The sequence below is a fragment of the Triticum dicoccoides genome, chromosome 7A (assembly GCF_002162155.2).
Source record: "Triticum dicoccoides isolate Atlit2015 ecotype Zavitan chromosome 7A, WEW_v2.0, whole genome shotgun sequence".
Classification (NCBI taxonomy): domain Eukaryota; kingdom Viridiplantae; phylum Streptophyta; class Magnoliopsida; order Poales; family Poaceae; genus Triticum; species Triticum dicoccoides.
In genome coordinates this window covers 634,567,881-634,594,864 of record NC_041392.1, presented here as the reverse complement: position 1 = coordinate 634,594,864, position 26,984 = coordinate 634,567,881, and the positions used below count along the sequence as shown (strand labels likewise).

Genomic DNA, 26,984 nt, shown 5'->3' with positions numbered 1-26,984 from the left:
AAGATTACATGTATGGTGAAGCATGATAACTGAGCAGGCGTACTCCCCCCATTTGTTTTCTATTAGAAACTCAAAATAACAAGCATGCAATAACTTCTACGATTAAGCCTTCCAAACTTTGGAAAACAGTTGTTCCATCACATAAATCAGTAGCACTATATTTGTCTGTCACCATCATAGTAATATACTATTGGCGTTATTTTTTCTTATGATGTACGTAGTATACAGATATCTATGGGTCCCTCAGTAACAAAATATTACAAGATAATCATATGTGAGGTCATTCTACAGAGCAGATGGTACTTAAGAGAACTTCAGAATATTACTATTACTATTTCTGCAATCCTTCAGCTACAGATATTACTATTTTTGTGTTCTTCCTTTAGTGTTATGCGCCTATGGCTCATTTTTAATTAAGGCTACATACCTTAAAAGTTCCATTCCACAACCTGCTCTAACTCTACAGGTATCATTATTTTCCATGATACTATTGAAAAGTGCAACATAACATTGTCAACTGTCAGATCATCAAACACCTGGGATTCCGGCATACTTAACATGACAGACAAATTTTGATTAGAATACTACTTTTAACTGAGCAGGTTCACTCCCATTCTGTCATAAAGATCATGATAAATATATGTTCATTTCCATGTGAAGTTGCTAAGTTCCAACAAGTATGTTTGCTCAAACCTCAAAGGATACTACCTACAACCTTGTTGCCCTACAAAATGATTAAAAGTACTTACAAACATGTTATTGTTTTTCATTACTTATGTAGTATCATGCCAAAAGGAGTTTATAACTGATACAAAAAATACCCATTTCAAGGCGTCACTATTTTGTGTTCTCCCTTTTGTGTTATGCACTTATGACTCATCTTTCATTAAGGCTAACTACCTTAAAGTCCCTTTTCACAACCTGCTCTAACTCTACAGGTATCATTTCCATGATTCATTGAAGAGTGCAAAATAGCATAGTATGATCAGATCATCAAACACCTGGGGGATTCCGGCAGACTGGACATGACAAACAAGTTTTGATTGAATATACTTCTTTAACTGATCAGGTCCACCCCTTTCTATTCTAGAGACTGTCATGATAAATATTTGTTCATTTTCATGTGAAGTTGCAAAGTTCCAACAACTATGTTTGCTCAAAGGATACTACACAAGACATGATTACCTTAAAACAAAACAAAAAATGATTAAACTACATACAAACATGCTTCTGTTTGTCATTACTTATGTAGTATCATGCCAAAAAGAGTCTATAACCAATCCAAAAACACTAGCGCAGAAGTATCAGAGTTAAGTCAATCTTGAAGGGTTGCATTAGATACAAAGTTAGCGAACCAAGGGAGAATTCAAACAGCATGGTTCCAAGACTAGCATATCAGGCCAAGATGTGGTTCAGCAGCTCCAATATATAGAGTAAATAAAGCCTCAAGATATGGTCCAAACTCAACAATTTAAGGTAGGAAAACTTCTCCTGGGACTGATGATGCAAGACATGACGGCACTTTTTGGTGCTAAGTTGCTAACTTCAATCTATTTGGTGCACACAAATCATCGGAAGTCTTACGAGCATTTGTAGGAACTGTTAACAGAAAGCAAACAATGCTACTGGAGGACTAGGCAAAGCCAAATAAGCACAAACAGGCACAGGGAATCCTACACCATAACGAACCCACGTCACAGCTTGATATTTGGCCCAAAGAAGAAGCGTTTTAACAAGTAGAGTGTAAACCGAAGAATTCCCCAATCTAGCCACATTTCTATTGCTACAAGTCACCACTACAGAAGCTCAGGACGTAGCAACCCAATTATCCAAACGAACAAAAATTAAGCTCTGATCGATCCTAAGTGGCATCAATTCCAACAATACATGCACGAATCGAACCGAAGGAGAGCAAAAGTAGGAGGACGGACGGGGGACGAACCAGTTCCTGCCGAGCACCTCCTCGGCGCGGTACCCGGTGGCCTCCTCGAAGCCGCGGTTGACGTAGATGATGGGGCAGTCGGGCTCGAGCGCGTCCGTGACGACCAGCCCGTACGGCCCCGCCCCGAGGAGCATCCCCTCGATGGCGAACGTGAACATCCCGCCGACCCCGTCGCCGCCTATCCCTCCAAATCCCCCGCCCTCGCTCCCGCTCCCGCTCCCCCCGCCAAGCACCACCTCTCCCCCCTCCTCCTCCTCCTCCTCCATCTCGTCCCCGCTCCCGGCGCTGCCGCCGCCGTCGGACTCGCTGTCCCACTCCATGGCTGCGCGCGCGCGTGGCAGCCGAAAACCCTAGGTCCGGATCCGGGCTCCCCCGCCGCCGCGGCTCATCCCATGGCCGCCCGCGCGCGTGGAGGGGAGGGTGGGCGCGCGGATTGGGGATCGGTGGCTGGGGGGCTGGGTGAAGGCGAAGGAGGTTTGGGGCTGGGACTGGGAGGGAATGGTGGGCTGGGGCTCGGGTTGCTTCTGCCTCGCTGTCGGGGGTCGTGGGAGGGGAGAAAGAGGGAAGACGAACGAGTGGACGGGGAAAGGGCGGCGTGCAGAGCACAGTGGCGTGAGCCCAGCCTCGTCGACGTCGTCGTCCACTGGCGCCCTGTCCCGCTCGGTGGATGGACCTCCGCCGTCGGATGGGATCTGCGGCGCACGTGGACGGCCCGGATCCGCCGTTCTCGAAATGTCGAGACGTGCACGCGTGCAACCGCGAAGCACACGGGACAGGGGCGACCAGCTGCGCGGCCCTGGTGTGGCCGTCGTTTTGTCCCGCTCCCCCTACCCCCACTTTACAAATGAGTTGAATTTCAGCTCAATTTGTATTGTCCCCTAAAAAAACCAATCTGTATTCTACTCCGGAGTAGGATTTGTTTGAAACTTCTAGGCGTGGTTTTCTGGTTGGGAGTATCAAAAGCCCCCAAAAGCATGGACCTAGGAGCGCTCCCTCCTCTGCTCCGTCGCTCCCCCATGCACCGAATGTTCTGCATGACGATGTACAAAGTCGAACTCAGACCATGAAAAACCCCGCATCTTGTTCCTCTAGTAGTGCCGCCCCTTCCCCTCTGCTGCTGCTCCTTTTCTTCCTTCCGCCATAGTAGGCCTTGATTTTCCACCGCCGCCATCGTAAGTCGGGCAAGTCAAGGCATCGCCATATCCCAATCATGCAAGCGCGCTTGTAGGCTCGGCAGGCGCTCGGTACCATTCTATCAACAATGCATTACACCACTAGCCACATCGTCGGTGTCGTCACATTGAGGTCAATTGTGTCGCTCTTCTTCCTTTCCCGCACTCCTCCTTCGTCTCATTCTCCTACCATCTCGTGTCGGTGGCCTCATCACTTTGCCTCACATCACCACCATCGAGGCCAGGTTGGCCTCCTCCTGCCTCCTCATCCTCTTCTTTCTCCTTCCTCCTCTAGATCTCTTATACCTTGCGATCTGATACGACAACAAAGGAATTTTGTTTGGAGTATACCTACTGATAGTTTGGTAAGTACATGGTTTGATTTAAATGTCGTGCAGACTTTTTTTGCGAAAAAGAACTCAGATCTATTATAAAATTTTACCAAAAGTACAAAAGCACTCCAAACCTAATAAAAATTACATTAAGGTCCCTGGACCACCAAACGACTACTACTGCCGCCAGAATGACGTGACGTTGTCGTCGCTCCCATACCAGAGCCGACCTAACTTTGTCGATAGCAGCCAGAAAGTCTTTATGCACGTGCCCCCAAAAAAGAGTGCCCCAGAGTCGCAATCGTTGTTGTTGAACCCTTTAATCAATTTGAAGAATCTGACACCAAATATCGTCGCCACGTACACACAACGAGAAATCCTAACCTTGCCACCCCGAAGAGCTGGCAGGAATCTACACTAGAGTCCGGAGCTCTGTTTAATCCGTCCCGCCGGACGAACTTGAGGAGGATCAGTACCCGAAAGATTAACTCAAAGAAGAAGCGTCGTCATCCACCTGAGTGCCACCCTGCGAGGACTAAAACCCTAATCATCTACTAGCCAGAGTCGAGGCATCAAGGTTTTCCTCCCACCACAGGCCACCGGAGCGGTAGGCAGAGGAGAGGTGAATCCATGGCCTCGCCAGCCGAGATCGCGGGGAGAAAGGCTTTATCCTAGTCGCCTTGCGAGAGGGGAAGGAAAGTCTCTTCATAATGTCGTGCCAACTTTTTTCCAAAAAAAGTTGCTAATAGCCAACTTAAATAAACATAAAATACTGTGAATGAGTCCTTCCAAACAAAATTCCATATAATGCAATCCTACAATCCAAAATCAAAGAGGTGACGCAAAAGAAAGAAAAAAGTCCCAATAAAAATCCTTTGGAATTTCTAGACCCTAAGAAAGTGATAATAAGTACTCTACAAGATTGTTTGGTTTAGCTATACATACTAAAATGAGCACGTGATGGCCAACTCTCCCGTCTTGCTTGCAAAACAAAATACCAAAAGAGGTTAGCAAGTACTCCTATAACCTGTTAGAGCAAAGTGTTACGCTGAGGGGAACCTAACACGTTTTTGTATCACCAAACGGCAGTTTTCTCATCTGAGTCCATCTCCCAGCAATAACATGTTGCCTTGCAAAAGAGAAAGTCGTGAGAAGCTGATGTGATGTGAGAAACTATACCAGCCAACTTGAAAACAAACAGCAACTTAATAGCAACAGTTGTGATGGCAAATACCTTTGACGTGAGCTGGTAACCAGATGCGTAAAGCTCATGTCCACACCTTCTCGTTCACTTCCTCTCCTCTCCACCATGCAAACTCGGCCCAGAACACACTGTCAAAAAGGAAGTAAGAAAAAAACACTCAGCCCAGAACAAGGCAACATGTCCAACACCACCTTCCAGTGGATGGGCACGCGAGAAACCCTAACCTCTGCCCTGAGGAGCTGGCAGGGAATCTATGTCGTCAGAGCCCCATCCAATCCATCGCGCTAGACGAACTCGAGGAAGATCGAAGTCCAGAAGATTAACTTGAAGAAGAAACGCTGCCATTCATCCGAGCACCACCCTGCGAGGAGTAAAACCCTAACATGTCGACTAGCCAGAGTCAAGGCACCAATATTTTCTTCCACACCACCGGCCGCCGGGGCGACAAATGAGGGGGAGGTGAATCCACAGGCTTGCCAGCGAAGATCGAGAAAAGGAAGGATTTACACTAGTCGCCTTGTGAGAAGGGAAGGAAAGTCTCTTCTTAATGTCGTGCCAACTTAAATATACAAAGGTTGTTTGATTGCTACTCCCTACGTCCATAATATCCATAATATAAGAACGTTTTCAAGCTAACATAGCTTGAAAAACATTCTTCTATTATGGGATGGAGGTAATAAAAGAGAAAATACATGAATCTTCCGAAAAAGTTAATAACTTAAGTAAAAATAAAATACTGTGAATCAATCCTTACAAACAAAATTCCATATATTGCAATCCAACAAACCAAAATCAAAGAGGTGATGTAGGAGAAGAAAAGTCCCGACGATTATAAAAATCCTTTGGAATTTCAAGACCCTAAGAAAGTGACAACAGGTACAAGATTGTTTGGTACACATAGCTATACAAAAATACGTGATGGCCTGCTGTCCCCTCTTACTTGTAAAACAAAATACCAAAAGAGGTTGGCACGTATAACCTGTTAGAGCAAAGTGTTACGCTGAGGGGAACCTAACACGTTTTTGTATCACCAAACGGCAGTTTTCTCATCTGAGTCCATCTCCCAGCAATAACACGTTGCCTTGCAAAAGAGAAAGTGGTGAGAAGCTGATGCTGATGTGAGAGACTATACCAGCCAGCTTGAAAACAAATAGCAACTTAATAGCAACAGTTGTGATGGCAAATACCTCTGACGTGAGCCGGTAACCAGATGCCTAAAGCTCATGTCCACACCTTCTCGCTCACTCCTCTCCTCTCGTCTCCACCATGCAAACTCAGACCGGCTCAGCCCTTCTGTGGGTGCTACCTGCTACGTGGTTGACAATCACCACCAGGATAAATGTCCATTCAACTAGCTTGGCTGTTTTGTTTGACTGTTGAAAGTTGAAACCGCGGCTATTTACTGCTATGACCAGACCATTGAGCAATCATCCTGCATTTGCGGCCTCTGCATCCGCAAGCTCGCCCCTCCTCTTCAGTTTACCATGCATCTCCTCGTGGATATTGCATTGCTCCTCTTCCTGTACATGTCAGCATGTTCTGCCGCGGCAACGGACACCATCTTGGCCGGCCAAGCACTCACCGTCAACGACAAGCTCGTCTCCAGGAACGGCAGGTACGCGCTTTGCTTCTTCGAAACAAGCAGCAAATCCTCCGGAAACACTAGCAACCGGTACCTCGGCATATGGTTCAATACGGTCCCCAAATTTACTTCTGCATGGGTTGCAAATAGGGATAAGCCAATCAAGAATATCACCTCATTGGAGCTCACAATATACCAGGATGGCAACCTTGTCATCTTGAACCGGTCCACCAAGTCCATAATCTGGAGTACACAAGCAAACATCAAAAGAAATAGCACCACTGCTATGCTGTTGAATAATGGAAATCTCGTCCTAAAAGACTCTCCAAACTCATCAAAAGTTTTGTGGCAGAGCTTTGATCACCCCACAGATACATTTTTCCCAGAGGCGAAACTTGGATGGGACAAGCTCGCCGGCCTGAACCGCCGTATTATTTCTTGGAAGAACTCAATCAACCCAGCTACTGGTCTGTATAGTTACGAGTTGGACCATAGTGGTGTCGACCAGTTATTGATTGCACCACTTAGCAGCTCTGCACCATACTGGTACAGTGGTGTATGGAACGGCAAATACTTTGCCTCAGTTCCAGAGATGGCAGGAAACAAAATTTGGAGATCAGAATTTGTCGACATTGGCCATGAGAAGTACCACACATATAGCTTAGTGCAAGCAAAGAGGATTACTCGTCATGTAATTGACATCTCGGGCCAAGTAAAGGTGTTTGTTTGGAACGAGCGCTCACAGGATTGGGAAATGATCTTCGCCCAACCAAGAAGTTCGTGTGATGTCTATTCAATTTGTGGACCTTACACAATTTGCAATGATAATGTGCTTCCAAATTGCAACTGTATGAAGGGCTTCACCATCACATCCCCTGGGGATTGGGAGGTAGAAGATCGAACCAGTGGGTGCTCGAGAAATACTCTGTTAGACTGCATTAGCAACAAAAACACAACACATACCACAGACAACTTCTATTCTGTGCCATGTGTTGGGTTGCCCCAGAATACCCCAAAAGTAGAAGCTGCTAAAAGTGCAAATGAGTGTGCACAATTGTGCCTGAATAATTGCTCTTGCACTGCATATTCCTTCAACAATAGCGGATGTTCTATCTGGCATAATGAACTACTCAACGTAAGACAACTACAATGTAGTGGTAGTACCAATTCAAATGGATAAACTCTTTACCTTCGCCTTTCTGCTAAAGATATGCAAAGTTTGGAAAATAACAGAAAAAGGATTGTCATTGGAGTCGCAACTGGTATAGGTGCTTGTGCTCTAGGCTTATTCGGGCTCAGCCTCCTAGTAATCATTTCGAGAAACAAAAGGAAGAGCTCTGGCCGCATGCTGAATGATGGTTGTAATGGAATCATTGCATTTAGATACGTTGATTTACATCGTGCAACGAAACAATTCACAGAGAAGTTGGGGAGAGGCAGCTTTGGTTCAGTATTTAAGGGGCTTATAAATGATTCAGTTTCCATAGCGGTGAAGAGGCTTGATGGTGCTTATCAAGGAGAGAAGCAATTCAGAGCCGAAGTGAGCTCGATTGGAGCTGTTCAGCACATCAATTTAGTTAAGCTTGTTGGATTTTGCTGTGAGGGCTCTAGGAGATTGCTTGTTTATGAATACATGCCAAACCTCTCTCTTGATGTCCATCTATTTCAAAACAATTCCACTATGTTGAATTGGACTGCTCGTTATCAGATAGCCCTGGGAGTTGCCAGAGGGTTAGCCTACTTGCATGAGAGCTGCCGAGACTGCATCATACACTGTGATATTAAGCCAGAAAACATACTGCTTGATGCTTCATTCCTCCCAAAAATTGCAGACTTTGGGATGGCAAAGCTTCTAGGAAGGGATCATAGCCGAGTTCTGACTACAGTCAGAGGAACCGCAGGGTACCTTGCACCTGAATGGATTACTGGTGTTCCTATTACACCAAAAGTTGATGTTTATAGCTACGGGATGGTGTTGCTGGAAATAATATCTGGAAGGAGGAACTCGTGCGGACCATGTACGAGTGATGGCAACCTTGATGTTTATTTCCCCGTGCATGCCGCACATAAGCTTCTTGAAGGAGACGTCGAGAGTTTGATAGATCAGAAGTTAGATGGTAATGTCAACCTGGATGAGGCTGAGCTGCTTTGCAAGGTTGCATGCTGGTGCATCCAAGATGAGGAGGTCGGTCGACCAACAATGGGACAGGTGGTTCAGATTCTTGAGGGTCTGGTTGATATCAGAATGCCCCCAATACCAAGACTACTTCAAGCTATTGGTGGAAGCTCGCATTCGATGCGCGCATAACCTATTTCTCAAGGGAAACTAGCTCAATCGAATGCCTAAATGATATGGTACACGTGTGTTTGTAGTATTTAAAACGAGAATTGTATTTACTATGCAAATGTGACGGCTTATGGCTGGAGATAAATTTGTGTTGCTTGCAAAGTTGTGACGCGTTATAATGTTAGCCATGTAAGTAATGACTTTTTTTTTGCAATCATGTAAGTAATGACTTTGCTATGCTCCGTATACACAGACTCACCGGAGCACGGGAGATGCGGTAGCAGACGGTTTTTCACTTCAGTGGGGAAGACGGCGACGATCTCGAACTCCATCTCAGGTGCCTGGAAAATTAAATGAGGGGAAAATTAGATATGAGTCCAATTGCGCGCGGTGACGCGAATGGAGATGGGCGAGGGTTTCCATCGGTCAGGGAAATCGGGGGCGAGCGACGCAGCGGCGTGCGGCGTGTCGGGGAGTCGATTCGGGCCTCGCCTCTGGGGCATCCGGGAGTGGATGGATGGGAGTTGGGAAAGTGAGCGAGGCGAACTCACTGGGGGTTGCTCGGCCTCTGCTTTTGTGAAGGGGGGCGGTCACCGGCGAGGCGAGTCGGCAGGTGCTCGACTGCGGGCACTCGGCGGGAGCGCGCGTGCAGACGACGAGATGTCGAGATCACGCGGGCAGTTGAGAGGAAGGCTTGGGTAGCGCCGCTAGGTCGGGCAGAGGGCTCGAGCGCGGCGGCGGAGGCACCGGAGCGAGCGGGAAGCTAAGGTCGATGCGACGCGAGCGGGAGTCGGTCCGCTGCGGGTTTGAGCGACGGGAGGCGGAGGAGAGCGCGGTCTCTCTTCGCGCGGTGGTGCAGGCGGGAGCGGCGCGGCAGCGCCGGCAGGGATGCAGGCCCGGAGAGGCGGAGGCAGAGGTTAGGGAAAGGTCTGACGAGCGGGACCCGGTGGCAGCGGTGTGGACTCGGCCCATGTTAAAGCCGGACAGCCTTAGATAAATTTATGTATTTGTCTCAAAAAACAGATAAAATTATTTATATTTCTCCCAAAAAGATAAAATTATTTATTTTCTCAAAAAAAGATAAAATTATTTATTTGCCTTGAGATAAAATGATTTATTTTACATTGCTAATTTTGACTTTTGACCATACAGCATTTTCAAAATTTACTGTTATTTCCAAAATAAGTTAGTCTACATTTACCTGCGAAATGGCTTTCTGCCTTGAAATATTTTTGCAAATAGCACAAGATTTTGTCCAACACTAGACGTCGATCAAAAGGTAATTTTCCCTATAAATCCAACATCAAATTTATAGCAATTGGGGGTGAACATGTCTATAGCTATTAGATATTCTACATGGATCTTAAAGTGTTAAACCAAGACAAGTCAACATAGAAAACATCAACTTGCTTCTCTGCCTCACACAAGCGGCACACCACTAATCCTCTCGCTCCCTTCCTCCTCCGCCTCCTCCTCTCTCCCTCTCTCTATGTGTGTGTGCGCGCGTGCGCGCGCATTTCCTGGTGGTGGTGGAAGACGATGAGGAGGATGGGAATAGAGCAGGGGAGTGGGTGGTGCTGCGACCCAAGTCCGACGGATCCCGAGTATTTTTCGGTGATTTTCTATGAGAAGGATGGAGAAGAGAGCATATAAAAGATGGGATGGCCTCGGTGTAGTGGTGGTGGTTGACGAGATCCGACAATGCACCCGATGTTAGCGGCGGCATCGGAGAAGGATGGTGGTGGAGACGAGGAACACGTCGAGTTATAGTGGAGGCTGACAGTGGGATGGCCTCGAGGCGTTGGTGGTGGGTTGGTGGCCAATGGGATTCGGCGTGGCACGCCTGGTGTTAGTGGTGGCAGGTGTTCCTACAATGTTGCAGATCCAGGGGGTAGGTGCTCGGGGCGTTCAGCGGCTCAGCGCCCGTTATAGTGTTATTGTGACTCGAACATACGACCTCCACGTTATAGTTCGCTACGGTAGCCACCTAGACATCTAACTTGATGTGATTTGTTACATTTTCTTTCCTCTTTTCTTCCTTCCTCCTTTTCTTTTATTTTTTACTTTTCTCTTTCCTTTTTCTTTTTTATTGCTTTTCTCAAAAGGAGTGAAGTTTTTAATCAAAATTGTTTTCTTCTCAAAATTCGGTGAATGTTTTTCAGATTATGTGAATGAAAAATCAAATTTGGTGACTTTTTTTTATCAAAGTCGATGAACTTTTTTTAATGCGTGAACTTTTTTCCAAAATCTGGCGAACTTTTTTCAAAACTGGTGAACTTTTTTTTCAAAATGTGCGGACTTTTTTTATGAAAGTTCTTTAACTTTTTTCAAATTCATGAACTTTTTTTCAAAATCCAGTGAACATTTTTGAAATTTTTTGAATGAAAAGTCAAATTTGATCAACTTTTTTCGAATTCATGAACTTTTTTATCAAAATTAATGAACTTCTTTCAAATACGGTGAACTTTATTAAAAACTGGTAAACTTTTTTGCAAAAATGCATACTTTTTTTAATCAAAATTGATGATTTTTTCAAATCCATGAACTGTTTTTTCAAAATCCAGTGAAGGTTTTTCAAACTTTCTAATAAATTCAGTTTTGATGAACATTTTTTGAATTTGTGAACTTTTTTATCAAAATCAATGAACTTTTTTTCAAATCTAGTGACCTTTTTTTCAAAATGCGGTGAAAATTTTTCAAAATTAATATTTTTTTTGAATTTTTGAATATTTTTTATCAGATCTGTGATTCTCTTTTTCAAAATCGATGAACTTTTGTAAAATTTGTGAAATATTTTAGAGAACTACGTTTTCTTTTTCAAATAATTTATAATAGGACTGAAAACAGGGGTCAAATAGGGCCCTTTTTGGATATCATCGTGGTGCAGTGGTTATTGCGCTAATTGGGTCGACGTTAGCATGCGAGTTCGTTCTCCAGATATTGCAAAATATTATTCGTTGATTATTATTTTTCATTCTGGACGCGAGTGATGATTGGCCGGCCCAGTAGCAACTACGTAGGAGCGCCAACTTACCTAAGTGGCGCTGAGGGCGCCGAACAGGAGCTCCCCATCCTCTCGCTGCATTTCGGCACTTCGGCAGAGGGATATCAATGTTGTACGCTGTCATCGAATTCAGTCAAGAAGTCAAGAACAGTACATAACCTCATTTTGCAACAAAAAAAGAGTACATAACCTCAATTTTGTCTGCCACAAATTAAACACCTAGTCCACATTAAGTCATTAATGTTATTGTCTAACGTTTCGGGGGCATGAAACCTTGCGGACGCCCAGCTTCAGCCGGTCTCTATCCTGCGCGGGAAACGTCCCACGGCTACGAGACACGCCACGTCGCCATAAAGGGTGACGAGTTTTGGGCCCCGGTTGGGCCGTCCCTCCTGTTCACCGATCAGTAACAAGGCCACTGCGTGCGAGCTTAACCGTAAGACCACTGCGATCGATTCAGAGGTTCAGCCACAAATGATGCAGAGGCTGACGAAGATATGACGGGCTATGCACAGGATGTTCACATGGAGGAGCAAAACAGGAAGAGGATTGAGATAGAGGCCATGTATGCAAAACAGCGGAATCAGGCCGGAGTGGATACAGTGATGGCAAGTGGGAAAGAGTTGGCACTTGTACCAGGGGAAAGCTCCATTGTGAGCCCTCCCCCAAAGAGGGATCCGAAGAGAAGCAGGACAGAAAATGATGGTAAAGATGGTGGTATCTCAGCAGTGAAAAATTTGGCGGGCTCCTTCGAGGAGCGCCGCCGAGATCAATGAGTGCTTTTTGTTGCAACTGCCGTGGAGCAGGCAAACATGCGGCAGTTCGAGAGCTTCGCGAATTCGCGAGGAAGTTTGCCCCTACCCTGCTGTGTATCGTCGAAACTCAGATAGAGGGATCAAGGGTAGAAGCTTTAGCTAGTAAAATTGGTTATGATAATTCTTTTGCAATAGATAGTCAAGGTAGAAGTGGTGGTATTGGAATTTTCTGAAATAATGAAATAAAGATCAAGATTCTTGGTTACTCGGTGTATCACATTGACGTTTCAGTTGAAGAGCAAGGGGAGGATAAGTGGAGATTTACTTGTGTTTATGGAGAGGCACAAACCCACCTGCGTCACCAGACGTGGACGGTTCTGAAAAACATTAGTACTTTGAGTACTCTACCTTGGCTTTGCATGAGGGATTTTAACGAGGTGCTACGTCCAAATGAACATGAGGGGGTTGGACAACGTAGTAATGCTCAGATTCAAGCGTTTAGAGACGCGACAGATATTTGCATGTTTATAGATTTGGGCTATAAAGGCCACTTCTGGACTTTTGAGAAGAAAGTTACCGGTGGTACCTATACCCGATGTAGGCTGGACAGAGCCTTTGCAAACACGTCATGGTTGGCAAAAATTCCTCTAGCTTCAATGACACATGAAATATCAGCCACATCGGATCACTCGGCGCTGTTGTTGGATTTTGGCAGAGTGAAAGAGGACCACAGAAAACGAGACTTCAAATATGAAGTGATGTGGGAACAACATGAGGGTCTCCATGACAAGATAGTGGACGGTTGGGATACGGGAGTACCGTGCACCACGGTCCAGGAGATGCGCCAGAAACTTGAGAATCTGGCTAAGGGATTGCAGCGATGGAGTAATGACACTTTTGGAAGTGTGAGAAAGGAAATAAAACAGCTAAAGGGAAAACTAGCCGAGTTGCAGGGGGATACGTCTCGCACAGGTCCTTCCCACGCAGGATTTAAGATCAACGAGAGATTGATCGAGATGTATCATAGAGAAGAGATTATGTGGCGCCAGAGAGCAAGGATTGAATGGCTACGTGCAGGTGACAAGAACTCTAGATTCTTCCACCTCCGGGCTAGTTTGAGGAGGAAAAAGAATATGATAAAAGCGCTCCAAAATTCTTTGGGTGTCATTGTGGTTGATCCGGATGAGCTGAAATCAATGGCCAATAATTTCTATCAGACCTTGTATGCCTCAGAAGGGGTACAAGGAATGGATGTTGTGTTAAATCATGTACCAAGGAAGGTGACCGATGAAATGAACTCAAGGTTAGATGCTGATTACACTGCAGAGGAGGTCAAAATAGCGCTGTTCCAGATGTTCCCTACAAAGTCCCCGGGGCCGGACGGCTTCCCAGCTCATTTTTATCAACGAAATTGGGATATTTGTGGAGACGATGTCACACGGATGGTGCTACGGATAGTACGAGGGGAAGAGAGCCCGAAGGCGATCAATGATACAGTGTTGGTGTTAATACCAAAGGTAACAAATCCATCGTTGCTATCTCAGTTCAGGCCTATTAGTCTCTGCAATGTACTTTATAAGATTGCTTCAAAGGTAGTAGCTAACAGGCTAAAGGAGATTTTGCCTGAGATCATATCCGAAGAACAATCTGCCTTTGTGCCGGGGAGGCTAATAACAGACAATATAATTTATGCCTACGAGTGCTTACACTTTATGAAAAGGTCAAGATCAAAGTCTAATAGCTTCTGTGCGCTAAATCTCGATATGATGAAGGCCTATGATAGGTTGGAGTGGCCTTATTTGAGAGGAATTATGACTAAGTTGGGTTTCTCTCTTCAGTGGATCAACACAGTGATGAGCATGGTGTCTTCGGTATCCTTTTCAGTTTTGTTCAATGGAGAGAACCTTGATTCATTCATACCTACACGAGGTATTCGGCAGGGAGACCCAATCTCCCCCTACTTATTCTTGATTGCAGCAGAGGGCCTTTCGTGCCTCCTGAAATCCAGTTCTCAGTCATCAGTTGCAGGTATTAAGGTGGCCCCAACGACGCCCACCATTAACCACCTGTTATTTGCAGATGACAGCCTGTTGCTTTTTAAGGCTAATGTAGAGGGGTCAGATGCAGTGTCACACCTGCTAGAAACTTATTGCAATGCTTCCGGTCAAAGGATCAATCATGATAAATCTTCGATCTACTTCAGCAAGGGGTGTCCTCCTCCGGTTAAAGAGGCTATAAAAAACTCTTTAAATGTGCACAATGAAACTTTGAGTGATCGTTACCTGGGAATGCCTACTGATGTTTGTCACTCAAAGAATGGTACTTTCAAATATTTGAGAGACCGTGTGTGGGAGAAAATAAAAGGTTGGATGGAGAAGTTGCTTTCGGCGGCTGGCAAAGAGGTCTTGATCAAGTCAGTGGCGTAGGCCATACCAGTTTTTTCAATGTCATGCTTTCGTCTTCCTAGGGGCTTGTGTGACAATATAACTTCCATCATCCGTCAATTTTGGTGGGGGAGCAAGAATGGCAAGAGGAAACCAAGCTGGGTAGCATGGGATACAATGACACAACCGAAACATTTAGGGGGTCTTGGCTTCAGGGATCTAGAGATCTTTAACCTATCGCTGCTAGCAAGACAAGCATGGCGCATCCTTACAGATGAGGCATCACTTAGTGGAAGAATTCTTAAAGCTGTATATTTCCCGGATTGCACACTCTTGGAAGCGCAGCTGGGAGCTCACCCGTCTCAGATATGGCGGGCGGTTTTGGATGGCAGAGACATTCTAGCTCAAGGGATAGTCAGAAGAGTTGGTAATGGGGAGACGACCGATGTGTGGAACCACAATTGGATTCCGAGGGAGAACTTCAAACGACCTATCACGTCGCTCATCCAACATCCTCCGGCTAAAGTGTCAGACTTCATTGACAAAACTTCAGCCCAATGGAAAGAAGTGCTGATCAGGACAGTTTTCGCTCCGTTTGATGCAGAGGAAATTCTGAAAATCCCGCTATGTACTCGCAATGTTTCGGATTTCTAGGCGTGGCATGAGGAACCCAGGGGTAATTTCTCGGTTCGGTCTGCTTACCAAATGATAATGAGAACAAAGCTTAGCCGGGAAAGATGGATTTATGAAGAAGTAGGTACGTCAGAAAGAGATAACAAATTTTGGACGTCTCTTTGGCATATCCAGGTCCCATCAAAGCTTCGTATGTTTCTTTGGAGACTTGCGAGACAGTCCATGCCTACCGGGGAAGTTCTAAACCATCGTCATATGGCGGATGAGGATACATGCAGGCTATGCGGAGCACGAGACACATGGAGGCATGCACTACTCTCATGCTCAATGTCCCGCAGTGTTTGGGCTCTCGCTCCTGAGGAGCTTGTTGATAAGATTATTAGCTGCCAATGTGACAACCCAAAGGAGTGGCTCTTTGCCCTGCATGAATCTCTGAATGCGGCCGATTTCCTTCGCCTAGTTGTGACAACATGGGCAATATGGGGGGCGAGGAGAAAAGCAGTATATAAAGACATCTTCCAGTCACCCTTTGCTATGAACAGTTTCATATCAGTTTATCTTGATGAAGTTCGCCAAGTTAATATCCGAACCCAGAGGCCAACTACTGCACCCGTGGTAAGGCGATCTTTATGGATCCCTCCGGACCAAGGGAGAGCTAAAATTAATGTGGATGCAGCCGTGTCAACAAGAAGGAAATTCGGAGCCGTGGGGGCAATTTGCAGAGACCAAAATGGTGTTTTCCTCGGGGCCTCGGTGGTGGTAATCAAGTTTATCACAAATCCCCCCACACTTGAGGCGATAGCTGTTCGGGAGGGCCTATCCTTGGCTGAGGATTTATATGCTCAGAATATTCAGGTTGCTTCTGATTGCAAAACAGTGGTTGATGAAGTGAGAAAAGGGTCTCATGCGGCGTATGGAGCAGTAATCCAAGAAATATCTGAACGATCTTTGAATTTTCATTTTTGTAATATAGCTCATGAATTTAGGAGCTCGAATTATGAAGCTTACAACCTAGCAAAGCACGCTCTCTCTCTTAGTATTGGCCGACATGTTTGGTTGGGTCAACCAGAAAACCTTTCCTTCGTCCCTGTAAACATTGTGACGTCTGAATAAATAAAGCTTTGTGGGTTGTCTAAAAAAAAAACCCGTAAGCAGTCGGAGTTGGACTGTGGACATGTCCTGCAGATGACCGGCGCCGTCGCTGTCCCCCGGCAGCCGATGCGACGACGCGATGCAGATCGCGGAGGAGATGCAGTTCTATCCCTCTGATCCGCGCCTATAAGTTATGGCCGCGGAAGCTGCGTGGTACTTGCAGCAGCCATGGGGAAGAAGACGCCGGAGAAGGAGAGTCCAGAGGAGAAGAAGAAGCTGGAGAAACTGCGGAGCGCGGCGCAGCGGCAGAAGGCGAAGCTGTACATCGTCGCGGCCAGCATCGCCCTGCTCGCCTGCGGCTGCCGCAGCAACAGCAAGCAACCAAAGCGTACGTGTGTCCAGCCTGACAGTATATATATGTAATTATTAGGAGCCATGCATACGTACGCACGTACAGCACATGAACATCAGTAGGAGTACCATCACAACATCAGAACTCCACAAGCATCGATCAGTGCTATAATAGTTTCCAGCCTGAAAGTACATTTTTCTACAGTCCAGAGATTTGATTATTTGGTGATAACAGTTCACGAGCTTCAACCAATTAGGGGGGTCTGGTGATATGTTGCATCTCAGTATATATCCAGCAAGGCCACTTGCTCAGTTAAGCCCGTTTTTTTTTTTTGGTCACGGAAAGCTCAGCTATCCTGTTCAACACTGTCAAAACCTGTTCGATGAAGATAAATAGTATTCCCAGTTTCATTTCCTGTCCTGTTGGAGAGAACTTCTGCTCTCAAGCTTCTAGGCAGCGTAGTCACCTGGAAAAAGTTGCTTTATTCTCTGTTTAGGTGCTGTTGGAACTATTTGTGACTGTTTTATCTGCTTCAATCTATAAAGTTGGGGCGGGGGGGGGGGGACTCCTTTCTTTAAAAAAAAATAGTATTCCCTCCGTCCGAAAATACTTGTCATCAAAATGGATAAAAAAAGATGTATTTGAAACTAAAATACGTTTAAATACATCCTCTTTTTATTTATTTTGATGATAAGTATTTTCGGACGGAGGGAGTACTGTCAAAAGTGTTGTATTGCCCTCGGAGGGGAGTGGGTGCACCGACATTTCAGTTGAACTCGACCAACTCCTGCGATTACGAAATGCGCTCGAAAGCTGCTATCATCGATCTGCATAGCGGTCACGGACTGATCGACTCAATTTAATCATGGAGCTACAGGCTTTACTTATTACATTACATGATTGCAGGTCAGAAACGGGATAGGAAGAAGTAGCGGGCAGAAAACCGCAAATCGGCAAAAAAATAATACCACCATCATAATATATCTACTGAACTTGATTGGTATACCACATTTTGAAGTTTGAACACGCCAATACAGTTGGTACTTGCCGATTTGTTCCGCGCTCTGGGTCGCTCGTGGCTCGTGAGACAAAACGAAGAACTCAAGCCACGGAGGGAGGAAAGAGAAGAGTCGGATGATTCAGGTCATCTCTTGTCTCCGTTCCGTTTCAAGTGACGAACAATGGATCGGAACAAGAACGAGAAGAAAAACATGACGAAGTCAGTAATAAGTAACCAAACGTGTGGAAGCCTTGGTTTACACATGTAAATATACGATGGTGGTGCCTTTTTGCTAGTGTGACGAAATTTGAAGCTAGGCTGGAAGGCCCAAGAAGAGCCAAGACGCACACAATCCAGAATAAGACCATATTTTGCTTTCCCAGGTGATGATGCAGAACCCTACTAGTACTTTTCAAGGATTTGATCGGGGTTAAACGAAAACCACGAATCAGAATAAGATTACTATGTACTGCCCACTATTGGACTGTGAAATGAGTCGACCATTGTAGATTCGCCATGATGTCGATAAACTATCTATGCATGTAGAAGGCCAGCTCTGCCTGCGGCCCCTGAGATTGCCAGCGTTTAAAACTGATCGCTCACAGAGCTCCCTCGTATCGCTCCCTCCAGGGCGATCAGGGAGCCAACCCCAGCGCCCCGGCCGCCGCCCCCTCCCCCCCTCTCCTCCACCTTGTCGTCCCCAGAGATGTGTGCCGGTTAAGCCCGGGCGCCGCCGGTGATGGGGACGGCGGGGATCTAGGCTGCAGCCCTGCGGTCTGGAGGGATCGGCGGCGCGAGATGGCCCTTCGGTCTTCGTCTTTCCCAGTGGTTCGACGCTGCTCCTACGACTTCATGGGGAGGGCGGATCAGAAGGGGATGTGGCCATGGTTGACTGGTCGGCGGCGCCTACGGTCATATCTGATCTGGCCCGTGCCGCTGGCGGTGGTGGCCATCTCCTCCGTCGGAGGTGGTCGACCTGAGGCTGGATGGTTAGATCTTGAGATCCACCATCTAGTTAGTTTCAGCTGCGAGTCGGGAAGACATAGTTGCCGGTGAAAACCGAGCTGATGACAGGCGATGGCGGCATTCTGCGTCGTTACCTTGATGAAGGCATCGTCGTGTAACTACTGTTGACCCACTCGTGCTGCTCCGGGGAAAACTCTAGGATCTAGTCTTCCAGATCGGACGATGACGGTACTACAGTGTCGTTTTCTCTCTTGGGAGCATCGTTTATAAAGCAAAGCTAGAAGACAGAGGAGGAGGTGGAGCAGCTTCATCTTACACTAAGCTTTCAGTGAAGATGTCAAGTCATACCTGGCCGACAGGTGGTGATGCTGTTTTAGGCACCAAAATAAGGCACTGTTTTTCAGAAATTTGCCATGAAAAAAGTTTGATTTGACATGGTCAAATCTGACCTCAGATTTGTGGTGGAGTTATTGTTATTTTGAGATAGCAGATGATGTTAAAGATGGCACTAGGAAAATTTTCTGCTGTACCTGATGATGTAATAGAGCATCCAAATAGGTTTTCTTCTCCACAATTGCATACTATTAAAACTAGTAATATCATACTCATCTCAAATGAATCCAAAACAAATATAGCACAAATATGAATACTTAATTAGTATCTTACAGTTCATCAATCAACAACATCAAATTCAATCGGAACCACCATGCTTTGGCCTCTTGTTCTTGTGCATCATAAGATCAAAGCAATGTCATCCTCTTCGTCCATGTCATATTCCCCTTTGGACGAGGAATTATCCCACTGAGAAGATTCAAATGAGCTCATCTACAACACAATATGTTTCATTACAACTGTCGCACCAACAAAATAAAGAAATGATTTTTTTATCTTTGAGTCTTTTCCTCGAAAACCCAATGAACACATAGAAGAGATGAATCGTATGTAATGTGATGGAGTAAGCCATCGAAAAACACGTATAAATTGAATATAGATGGTGTTCTCTTTAATAATGGGTCGGGAGGCGCTGACGTTGTTCTCGAAAATGATAAGGTGGAAGCCTTTGCGGGAGTTTGTTTGCCCCTCCAAAACTTCTTTTATAGAAAATATGCTTGTACTCAAATCACAAATAATACAAAGTCCTTGATCCTTACAAGCACACCGTAACACACGCACAAAGAATCAGAATAACAAAGAACACCCTAAAACAACCAATAAAACACAAAGATCTCGGGAGCTTCGTGTCATCATTCCTAAACCTTACGAGAAGACCCCTGCAACACAAGAATCCGTAACCATACCCAAGCAAGTCATCATCTTCAACCATGGTATAATCATCGCCACATTGCTTCCCCTTTTCTTCGCTCTGGCACCGAAAAGACAAGGACACACATGCAGTGGCGGAGCTAGCGAATTGCTAAAGCCCGGGCACATTGTAAGCTAAAGTATATTTTGGCTTTCCAAAAATCCCAAGTATCACATATCTCACAATATGCTCAATTCTGAAATTTGAACAAATTAACCTAATTTGAATCGACACAACCAATGTTAAATTGCATATTTTTTCATTAAATTGCAGAGAATGACTCACATAATAGTCGCGTGCCGTGATAGCCCTCTTTTACAGTATGGTGCTAGCTGCCTCTTGGTGATCGTGGCTTTGTGTGGCAGTGCCGTTGGCACGCCTGAAGAGCCACTGCCCGCCCGAGCTGGAATGAAATTTCCACGAGGAGCCGCCGCCTGGGCGCTTGCACTTTCGATCGTACATGACCCTCGCCCACCTTGCCCGACGGAGTAGTGGCCCCGCCGCGCGCCAACACTATTGCGGCTCACCCTTCATCTATGCCCTCCGACAATCCGTCTTCGAGAACGGAGTACCGAGCTAGGGTTTGGGCGTGCCGCGCGAGCGCCCGCTCCCATCTCCCTGATTTCCTCGTCTCTGCTCGACAGGCAACAAACCGATCGAGTGGTCTCCTGATTTTCTCGAGTTTGTTGTAGCCCACGATAGGATAGGGTGCATGACCCCCTCCCTCCTGGTTGTTCTAATAAAAGCCCAATAGACAACAAAATGACCACGCTGGCCGAGTTATAGATCAGTTTTCCTGTTTGCAGCGTATCTTCACGAGTTTTCAGCGTATACGAGCAAGTTTTGCAATTCTTGCGGCTTCCGGAGCTCGCGGACGTTTTGAAAAGTGGTGGCGTCGAGCCCGGGCACGTGCCCAGGGTGCCCGAACGGTAAAATTGCCCCTGCACACATGTGCATCCAATATGCATGCACCAGGCTTCGTCATCTATGACTTTGAGTACCGCTATATGCCCCCTTTCCAGATGGAAGAAAACTAGGATCCGACTCCGGCTCCACGGTCAGGCCAACTGCCCGGGCAAAGCAGAATATCCTTCCAGTAGCAACACAAAGAAGGACTATCCGTCTACACACAACCACCACCCATCCGAGGACCAACCCGGCTAGTCGGTCGACCTCTGGACACCAAGCATGTGACCTCAACAAGATCTGAGGATTCGCCACCCCGCTTGCTCCTAGACGAACGCAAGAGCTCAGCCTGACCACGAACGACACTCTAGGAAACTTATTCAGACGCGTCGCCGCCGCAACGATGTCGATAGTGACTCCCGCAACCCTAACCCTACTGAGAACCCACCTGATGCACAGATCCGACGTTCCCCCTCCCTCCCACCGCCGGAGCGGCCGATGGAGGGAGAGGGAACCTGCTGCGGCGCCAACAGCTCGCAAAGGAAAGCAGTGGTCGCCTCCTTTCTGCCTCGCTACGATCCGCTCTTTTCGGAGGCAGTTGGTTCGTCAGGGCAGGTAATAGAAGGCCTTGGGTGTGTTCCTGCTCATCGAATTTGATTCTTTGGAACTTGTTCAAGCTTTCAACGAAATTATCCAATTTTGGAACCCATACTTAGCAATTCTTGCAGATTATCTCGATTCTTTGGAACTTGTTTAAGCTTTCAACGGAATTATCCAGGTTTGGAGACCATACTCATCAATTCTTGCAGATTGCATCGATTCTTTGAAAGTTGTTCAAGCTTTCACCGGAATTACCCAAGTTTGGAGCCCATACATACTCATCAATTCTTGCCATTGTTGAGGAAATCGTTAACTGGTAACTGGTCGGTTGGCTGGCGAGTAGGGGGTTAATAGGCTAATCGGCAAGTTAATCGGCCATTTAATCAATTAATCGGACGATTTATCAGTTTATCGGCTACTCGGTGACCCTATGAGTAGAGATTAATCGGCAAGTTAACTGGTTAATCGGATGAATTCTTGAACAGGGATTCTTGCAGATTGTTTTCAGCTAGCATAAGCCCATACTCAGTGGTTCTTCCAGATTGTTTTCAGATAGCATACAACATTGGCAAAATATCATTGCACCACTGCAATCTGGAGGCTATTGTATGGCGCACAATTTAGATAGACATATATCTTTTTTGAACTCTTCTATATTTTGGGACAATGACCCCCTAGTTTTATCGTTCCGGATGTAAACGATCTATCTGTATTTAAGTTGCAATAAAGTGCGACATGAAGGCTTTCCCTTAAAAAAAGCACAATCATTCTTTTTCACATGTAAATGGGCTGCTACATTAGCTGCCCTATGAACAAAACTGAACTGAAAACCAGTAAACCTGCTACTGCTGAGGTCCTCAACTTCCTTCAGGACTGTGCAACTTCCCATATGTCATCACCATCATTGCTCCATAAGTCCAAAGGGACACGGGCATCACTCTCAAGCATTACCTCGGTCATTTTTACATCAACCTCTATCTGAACACCACATCGCAAAGACATTGGCAGCAGTCTTCAGTCTTCCATTTCCATCCGTCATCAGACACCCTGTAGTAGCCTCATAGCCAACTTGTTGAAAACTAGCATCAACATTGATTTTCACATAGTCCGCATCAAGAGGCTTCCACACTACACAAGTACACTAATCTTCTCTGTGTCTTATATATTCTCGACTCCGGCGACCTGTATCTGTTATTTTCCTGAATTTATGAGCGGCATAACTCCAGTGAATAGACACAAAGTTAGTAGGTGATGCATTCCCGTCTTGTTATTCTCTTGTTCTCACAAGGGTTTATCATCTTGTGAAGTTTTAGGTCCAGATTCAGAGCGCAGCTCATGAAACAAAACAGCAAATTCAGTTGCGATAGTTTTATCCACAACCTGGTTTGAATTAACTACTATCCATACTATGTTTTGTAACTTCTTTCCTATCAAGCTAGGGTTTTAAATGGCATCTGAATTTCCGTGATATGACAAAAAATCACAACCATGTCTAAAGAAACAGATTTCCAGAGTGAGGCCACAAGATAGTCTTCTATGCCTACAGGGATGCACTCAGTCAAAGCACGGAAAGAAAAACACATATATTTCTAGTATTATGTCACTTTAATTGAAATCCCTTTAAAATTCAACAGTATTGAAAAGCTAAAGTAAAGGAATATTCCGAAGCGGTTGCACTCAATGCACAAAGCAATAGTGTAAACTAATTGTGCAAATGGATCCGTACGAAAATAATTCTATAGGCTGCAAAACCCCGCAAATAAAAAAAAGGTTCATCCATATAGAAAAAATTAATAGATTTCTTCGGACAGAGAGACAGGAGCAGGACCGACAATAGGTACAAGGCTTTCTTTCTAGATCAGCAAGGGTCGAGCTGTAGCCAATACAGGAAAGGAAATAACAGAAGTTCGTGAGATTACATAGTGAAGTGCATATACAGAAGTAAAAGCAATCAGATCAGCTACAGAGTTATAGCCTCATGAGAAGTACTCCCTCCGTCCCATGGTTGTTGCCCTCTTATAAATACATAAAAGAATACCAACAGTCTGATCAAAAGAACACTTTACAGCAGTGTATAATATCAACAAAAACTTAACATGATTTGTATTAACTGGCGTTTACTTTTCCTTCAAAATATAGCACCTTAAGATCAAGCTAGAGCCTGAAGTGTCCACATACCTGTCATGTTGTGATGGCGAATACTTTGATCTCATAAGGTCACACCCACGCATTTTTCTTTGTTCAGCCCAGTCATCTCCACTCTCCAGTCTCCACCACGCAACCCAGTCTAAGCAAGTTTTTCGTTGCTGTCAAAGTAAAAAAGGAGTCCAGAATAAGACTGTTGATGCTACACAGTTTTCCACCGGTTTGTATGGTTGTCATGAACTCTTTGACTTTTGGCTCCACCGTGCCCTTTACTGCTATGACCAGGCCATTGAGGCTTGAGCATTTATATCTGCAGTATCTGCATCTTCAGGTTTGCCATCCACTTCAGTTCATCATGCATCTCCTCATAGATTTCACCTTGCTCCTCTTCCTGTGCACCCAAGCAAATTCTGCCGCGACGGACGCCATCTTGGCCGGCCAAGCACTTACTGTCAACGACAAGCTCGTCTCCAAAAATGGCAGGTACGCGCTTGGTTTCTTCAGCACAAGCAGCAGCAAACCCTCCCAAGACACCACCAACTGGTACCTTGGCATATGGTTCAATACAGTCCCCAAGTTTACTTCTGCATGGGTCGCAAATAGGGATACACCAATCAAGAGCACCACCGCACTAGAGCTCACAATCTCCCATGATGGCAACCTTGTCATCTTAAAGCGGTCCACCAAGTCTATAATCTGGAGCACACAAGCAAACATAACAAGAAATAGCACCACTGCTATGCTTTTGAGTAGTGGAAATCTCATCCTGACTGACTCTCCAAACTCAGCAGAGGTTCTGTGGCAGAGCTTTGATCACCCCACAGATACACTTTTCCCTGGGGCAAAGCTTGGATGGGATAAGGTCACTGGCCTGAACCGTAAGCTCGTCTCTTGGAAGAACTTGATTGACCCAGCTACTGGTGTGTACTGTCATAGGTTAGACCCCAGTGGTGTCAATCAGTTATTGCTTACACCATTGAACTCCTCCATACCATATTGGTCGAGCGGTGTATGGAACGGCAAATACTTTCTCTCAATAGCAGAGATTACAAGCAGCAACCAAGTATCGAACACAACATTTGTCCACAACGACCAAGAGAAGTACACGGTATTTAACTTAGTCGATGAATCTTTGGTTACTCATTTTGCAGTTGACGTCTCAGGTCGATTAAAACAATCCATTTGGTTGGAGAGTTCACAGGATTGGACAATGATCTATGCCCAACCAAAACTTCAGTGTGATGTCTATGCAATCTGTGGACCTTTCACAATTTGCAATGATAATGAGCTTCCATATTGCAATTGTATGGAGGGCTTCACCATAACATCCCCCGAGGATTGGGAGCTAGAAGATCGAACCAGTGGCTGCTCAAGAATTACTCCGTTAGAATGCATTAGCAATAAAAGCACAAGTCATACCACAGACAAGTTCTACTCTGTGCCATATGTTGAGTTGCTGCAGAATGCCCCAAAAGTCGAAGCTGCTGCAAGCCCGAATGAGTGCGCTCAAATTTGCCTGAATAATTGCTCTTGCACCGCATATTCCTTCAATGATGAAAAATGTTCTATCTGGCATAATGAATTGCTCAACATAAGAGCACTACAATGTAGTGGTACTACATGTTCAACCGGAGAAACTCTTAATCTTCGTGTTTCTGCTAAAGATTTCCACAGATTGACAAACAACAGAAAGGGGATTGTTATTGGAGTTGCAACTGGTGCAGGCATTTCTGCTCTAGGTTTATGTGCACTTTTTCTCCTGGTAATGATTTGGAGAAACAGAAGTAAGAGCTCTAGCCATACACTGGATGGTGTTCAAGGTTGTAACAGAATCATTGCATTTAGATACACTGATTTACAGCGCGCCACAGCAAAATTCAAAGATAAGTTGGGGGCAGGCAGTTTTGGTTCTGTATTTAAGGGTTTTTTAAATGACTCAGTAGCTATAGCAGTGAAAAGGCTTGACGGTGCTTATCAAGGAGAGAAGCAATTCAGAGCTGAAGTGAGCTCAATTGGAGCTATCCAGCACATCAATTTAGTTAAGCTTGTCGGTTTCTGTTGTGAGGGTTCCAAGAGGTTGCTTGTTTATGAACACATGTCAAATCGCTCTCTTGATGTCCATTTATTTCGAAACAATTCGACGATATTGAGTTGGACTATTAGATATCAGATAGCCATAGGGGTTGCTCGAGGTTTAGCCTACTTGCATGAGGGATGTCGAGACTGCATCATGCACTGTGATATTAAGCCAGAAAACATACTTCTCGATGATTCATTCATTCCCAAAGTTGCAGACTTTGGGATGGCAAAGCTTTTGGGAAGGGAATTCAGCCGAGTACTGACTACAATGAGAGGAACTGCAGGGTACCTTGCACCTGAATGGATCAGTGGTGTTGCTGTTACACCAAAAGTCGATGTGTATAGCTATGGGATGATGTTGCTGGAAATTATATCCGGAAAAAGGAACTCAAGTGCATTGATGTTTATTTCCCTGTTCATGCCGCACACAAGCTTCTTGAAGGAGATCTTGGGAGTTTGGTAGATCAAATGCTACATGGTGATGTCAATCTGGATGAGGCTGAACTGGCTTGCAAGGTTGCATGTTGGTGCATCCAAGACAATGAGCTTGATAGACCAACAATGGGACAGGTAGTTCAGATTCTTCAAGGACTAGTTGAGATCAGGATGCCCCCGATACCAAGACACCTCGAAGCCATGGCTTAAAGCTCAAATTCAATGTGCTCCTAATCCTTTTGTTTAAGGGAATCTAGATGGATTGCATGTTTAAGAGGTCATGACACAGATGTTTATATTTTAAAATTACAGTTATATTTGCAAATTGTTAGAATGGCAAAGTTCTGTAGGAGTGTGTTGAGTACGGGTGTGTTCACGATGATGTCCTCTCCTGCGTGAGGGACTTGCTCAATTCAACATGCTCCTAATCCTTTTGTTTAAAAGGAATCTACATGGACTGCATATGAGAGATATTATGATATATATATATATATATATATATATATATATATATATGAAATCATAGATATATTTGCGCATTGTTAAGATTATCAGGTTTCACAATGTAAGAGTGTAAATTTCTGTAAGAGTGTGTTGATTATGTGTGTCGAATTATATAAACAGGTTAAAAAAGAGTAAATTACACTTTTTACCCCTATGTTTCATGACAGATTTTACCCATTTTTTGAAAAAAAATCTCAATTTATAGAACCCCGATTGATGCACTTTGTAGTTTCATCCTTCTGGGTGATAGCAAGCTAGGCTCAGCGAAGAGGTTGCAGAAATACTCACCTGAGCACGCGAGACGGCG

General features: G+C 45.2%; 1 protein-coding gene, 1 long non-coding RNA gene and 2 pseudogenes across 2 annotated transcripts in view; 2 read left to right on the top strand and 2 right to left on the bottom strand.

Annotated features, from left to right (window-relative positions):
• The window catches only part of LOC119329221 (adagio-like protein 1), a 5,632-nt gene extending 3,105 nt beyond the window's left edge, over positions 1-2,527 (bottom strand). The window contains exon 1 of the mRNA XM_037602232.1: positions 1,943-2,527. Within this exon, the coding sequence (XP_037458129.1) occupies positions 1,943-2,262 (320 nt within the window). The 5' untranslated portion in view covers positions 2,263-2,527. The remainder of the gene's footprint in view (positions 1-1,942) is intronic.
• A 1,766-nt stretch (positions 2,528-4,293) lies between these two features.
• LOC119332590 lies at positions 4,294-5,831 on the bottom strand. Its single transcript, XR_005161035.1, has 3 exons — positions 4,875-5,831; positions 4,681-4,778; positions 4,294-4,575 (listed from the first exon to the last, which is right to left on the bottom strand). It is a non-coding gene; the product is annotated as an uncharacterized LOC119332590 (long non-coding RNA).
• A 303-nt stretch (positions 5,832-6,134) lies between these two features.
• On the top strand, positions 6,135-8,540 carry LOC119332589 (annotated as a pseudogene).
• Positions 8,541-23,936: 15,396 nt separating this feature from the next.
• LOC119333743 lies at positions 23,937-26,637 on the top strand (annotated as a pseudogene).
• Positions 26,638-26,984: the final 347 nt, after the last annotated feature.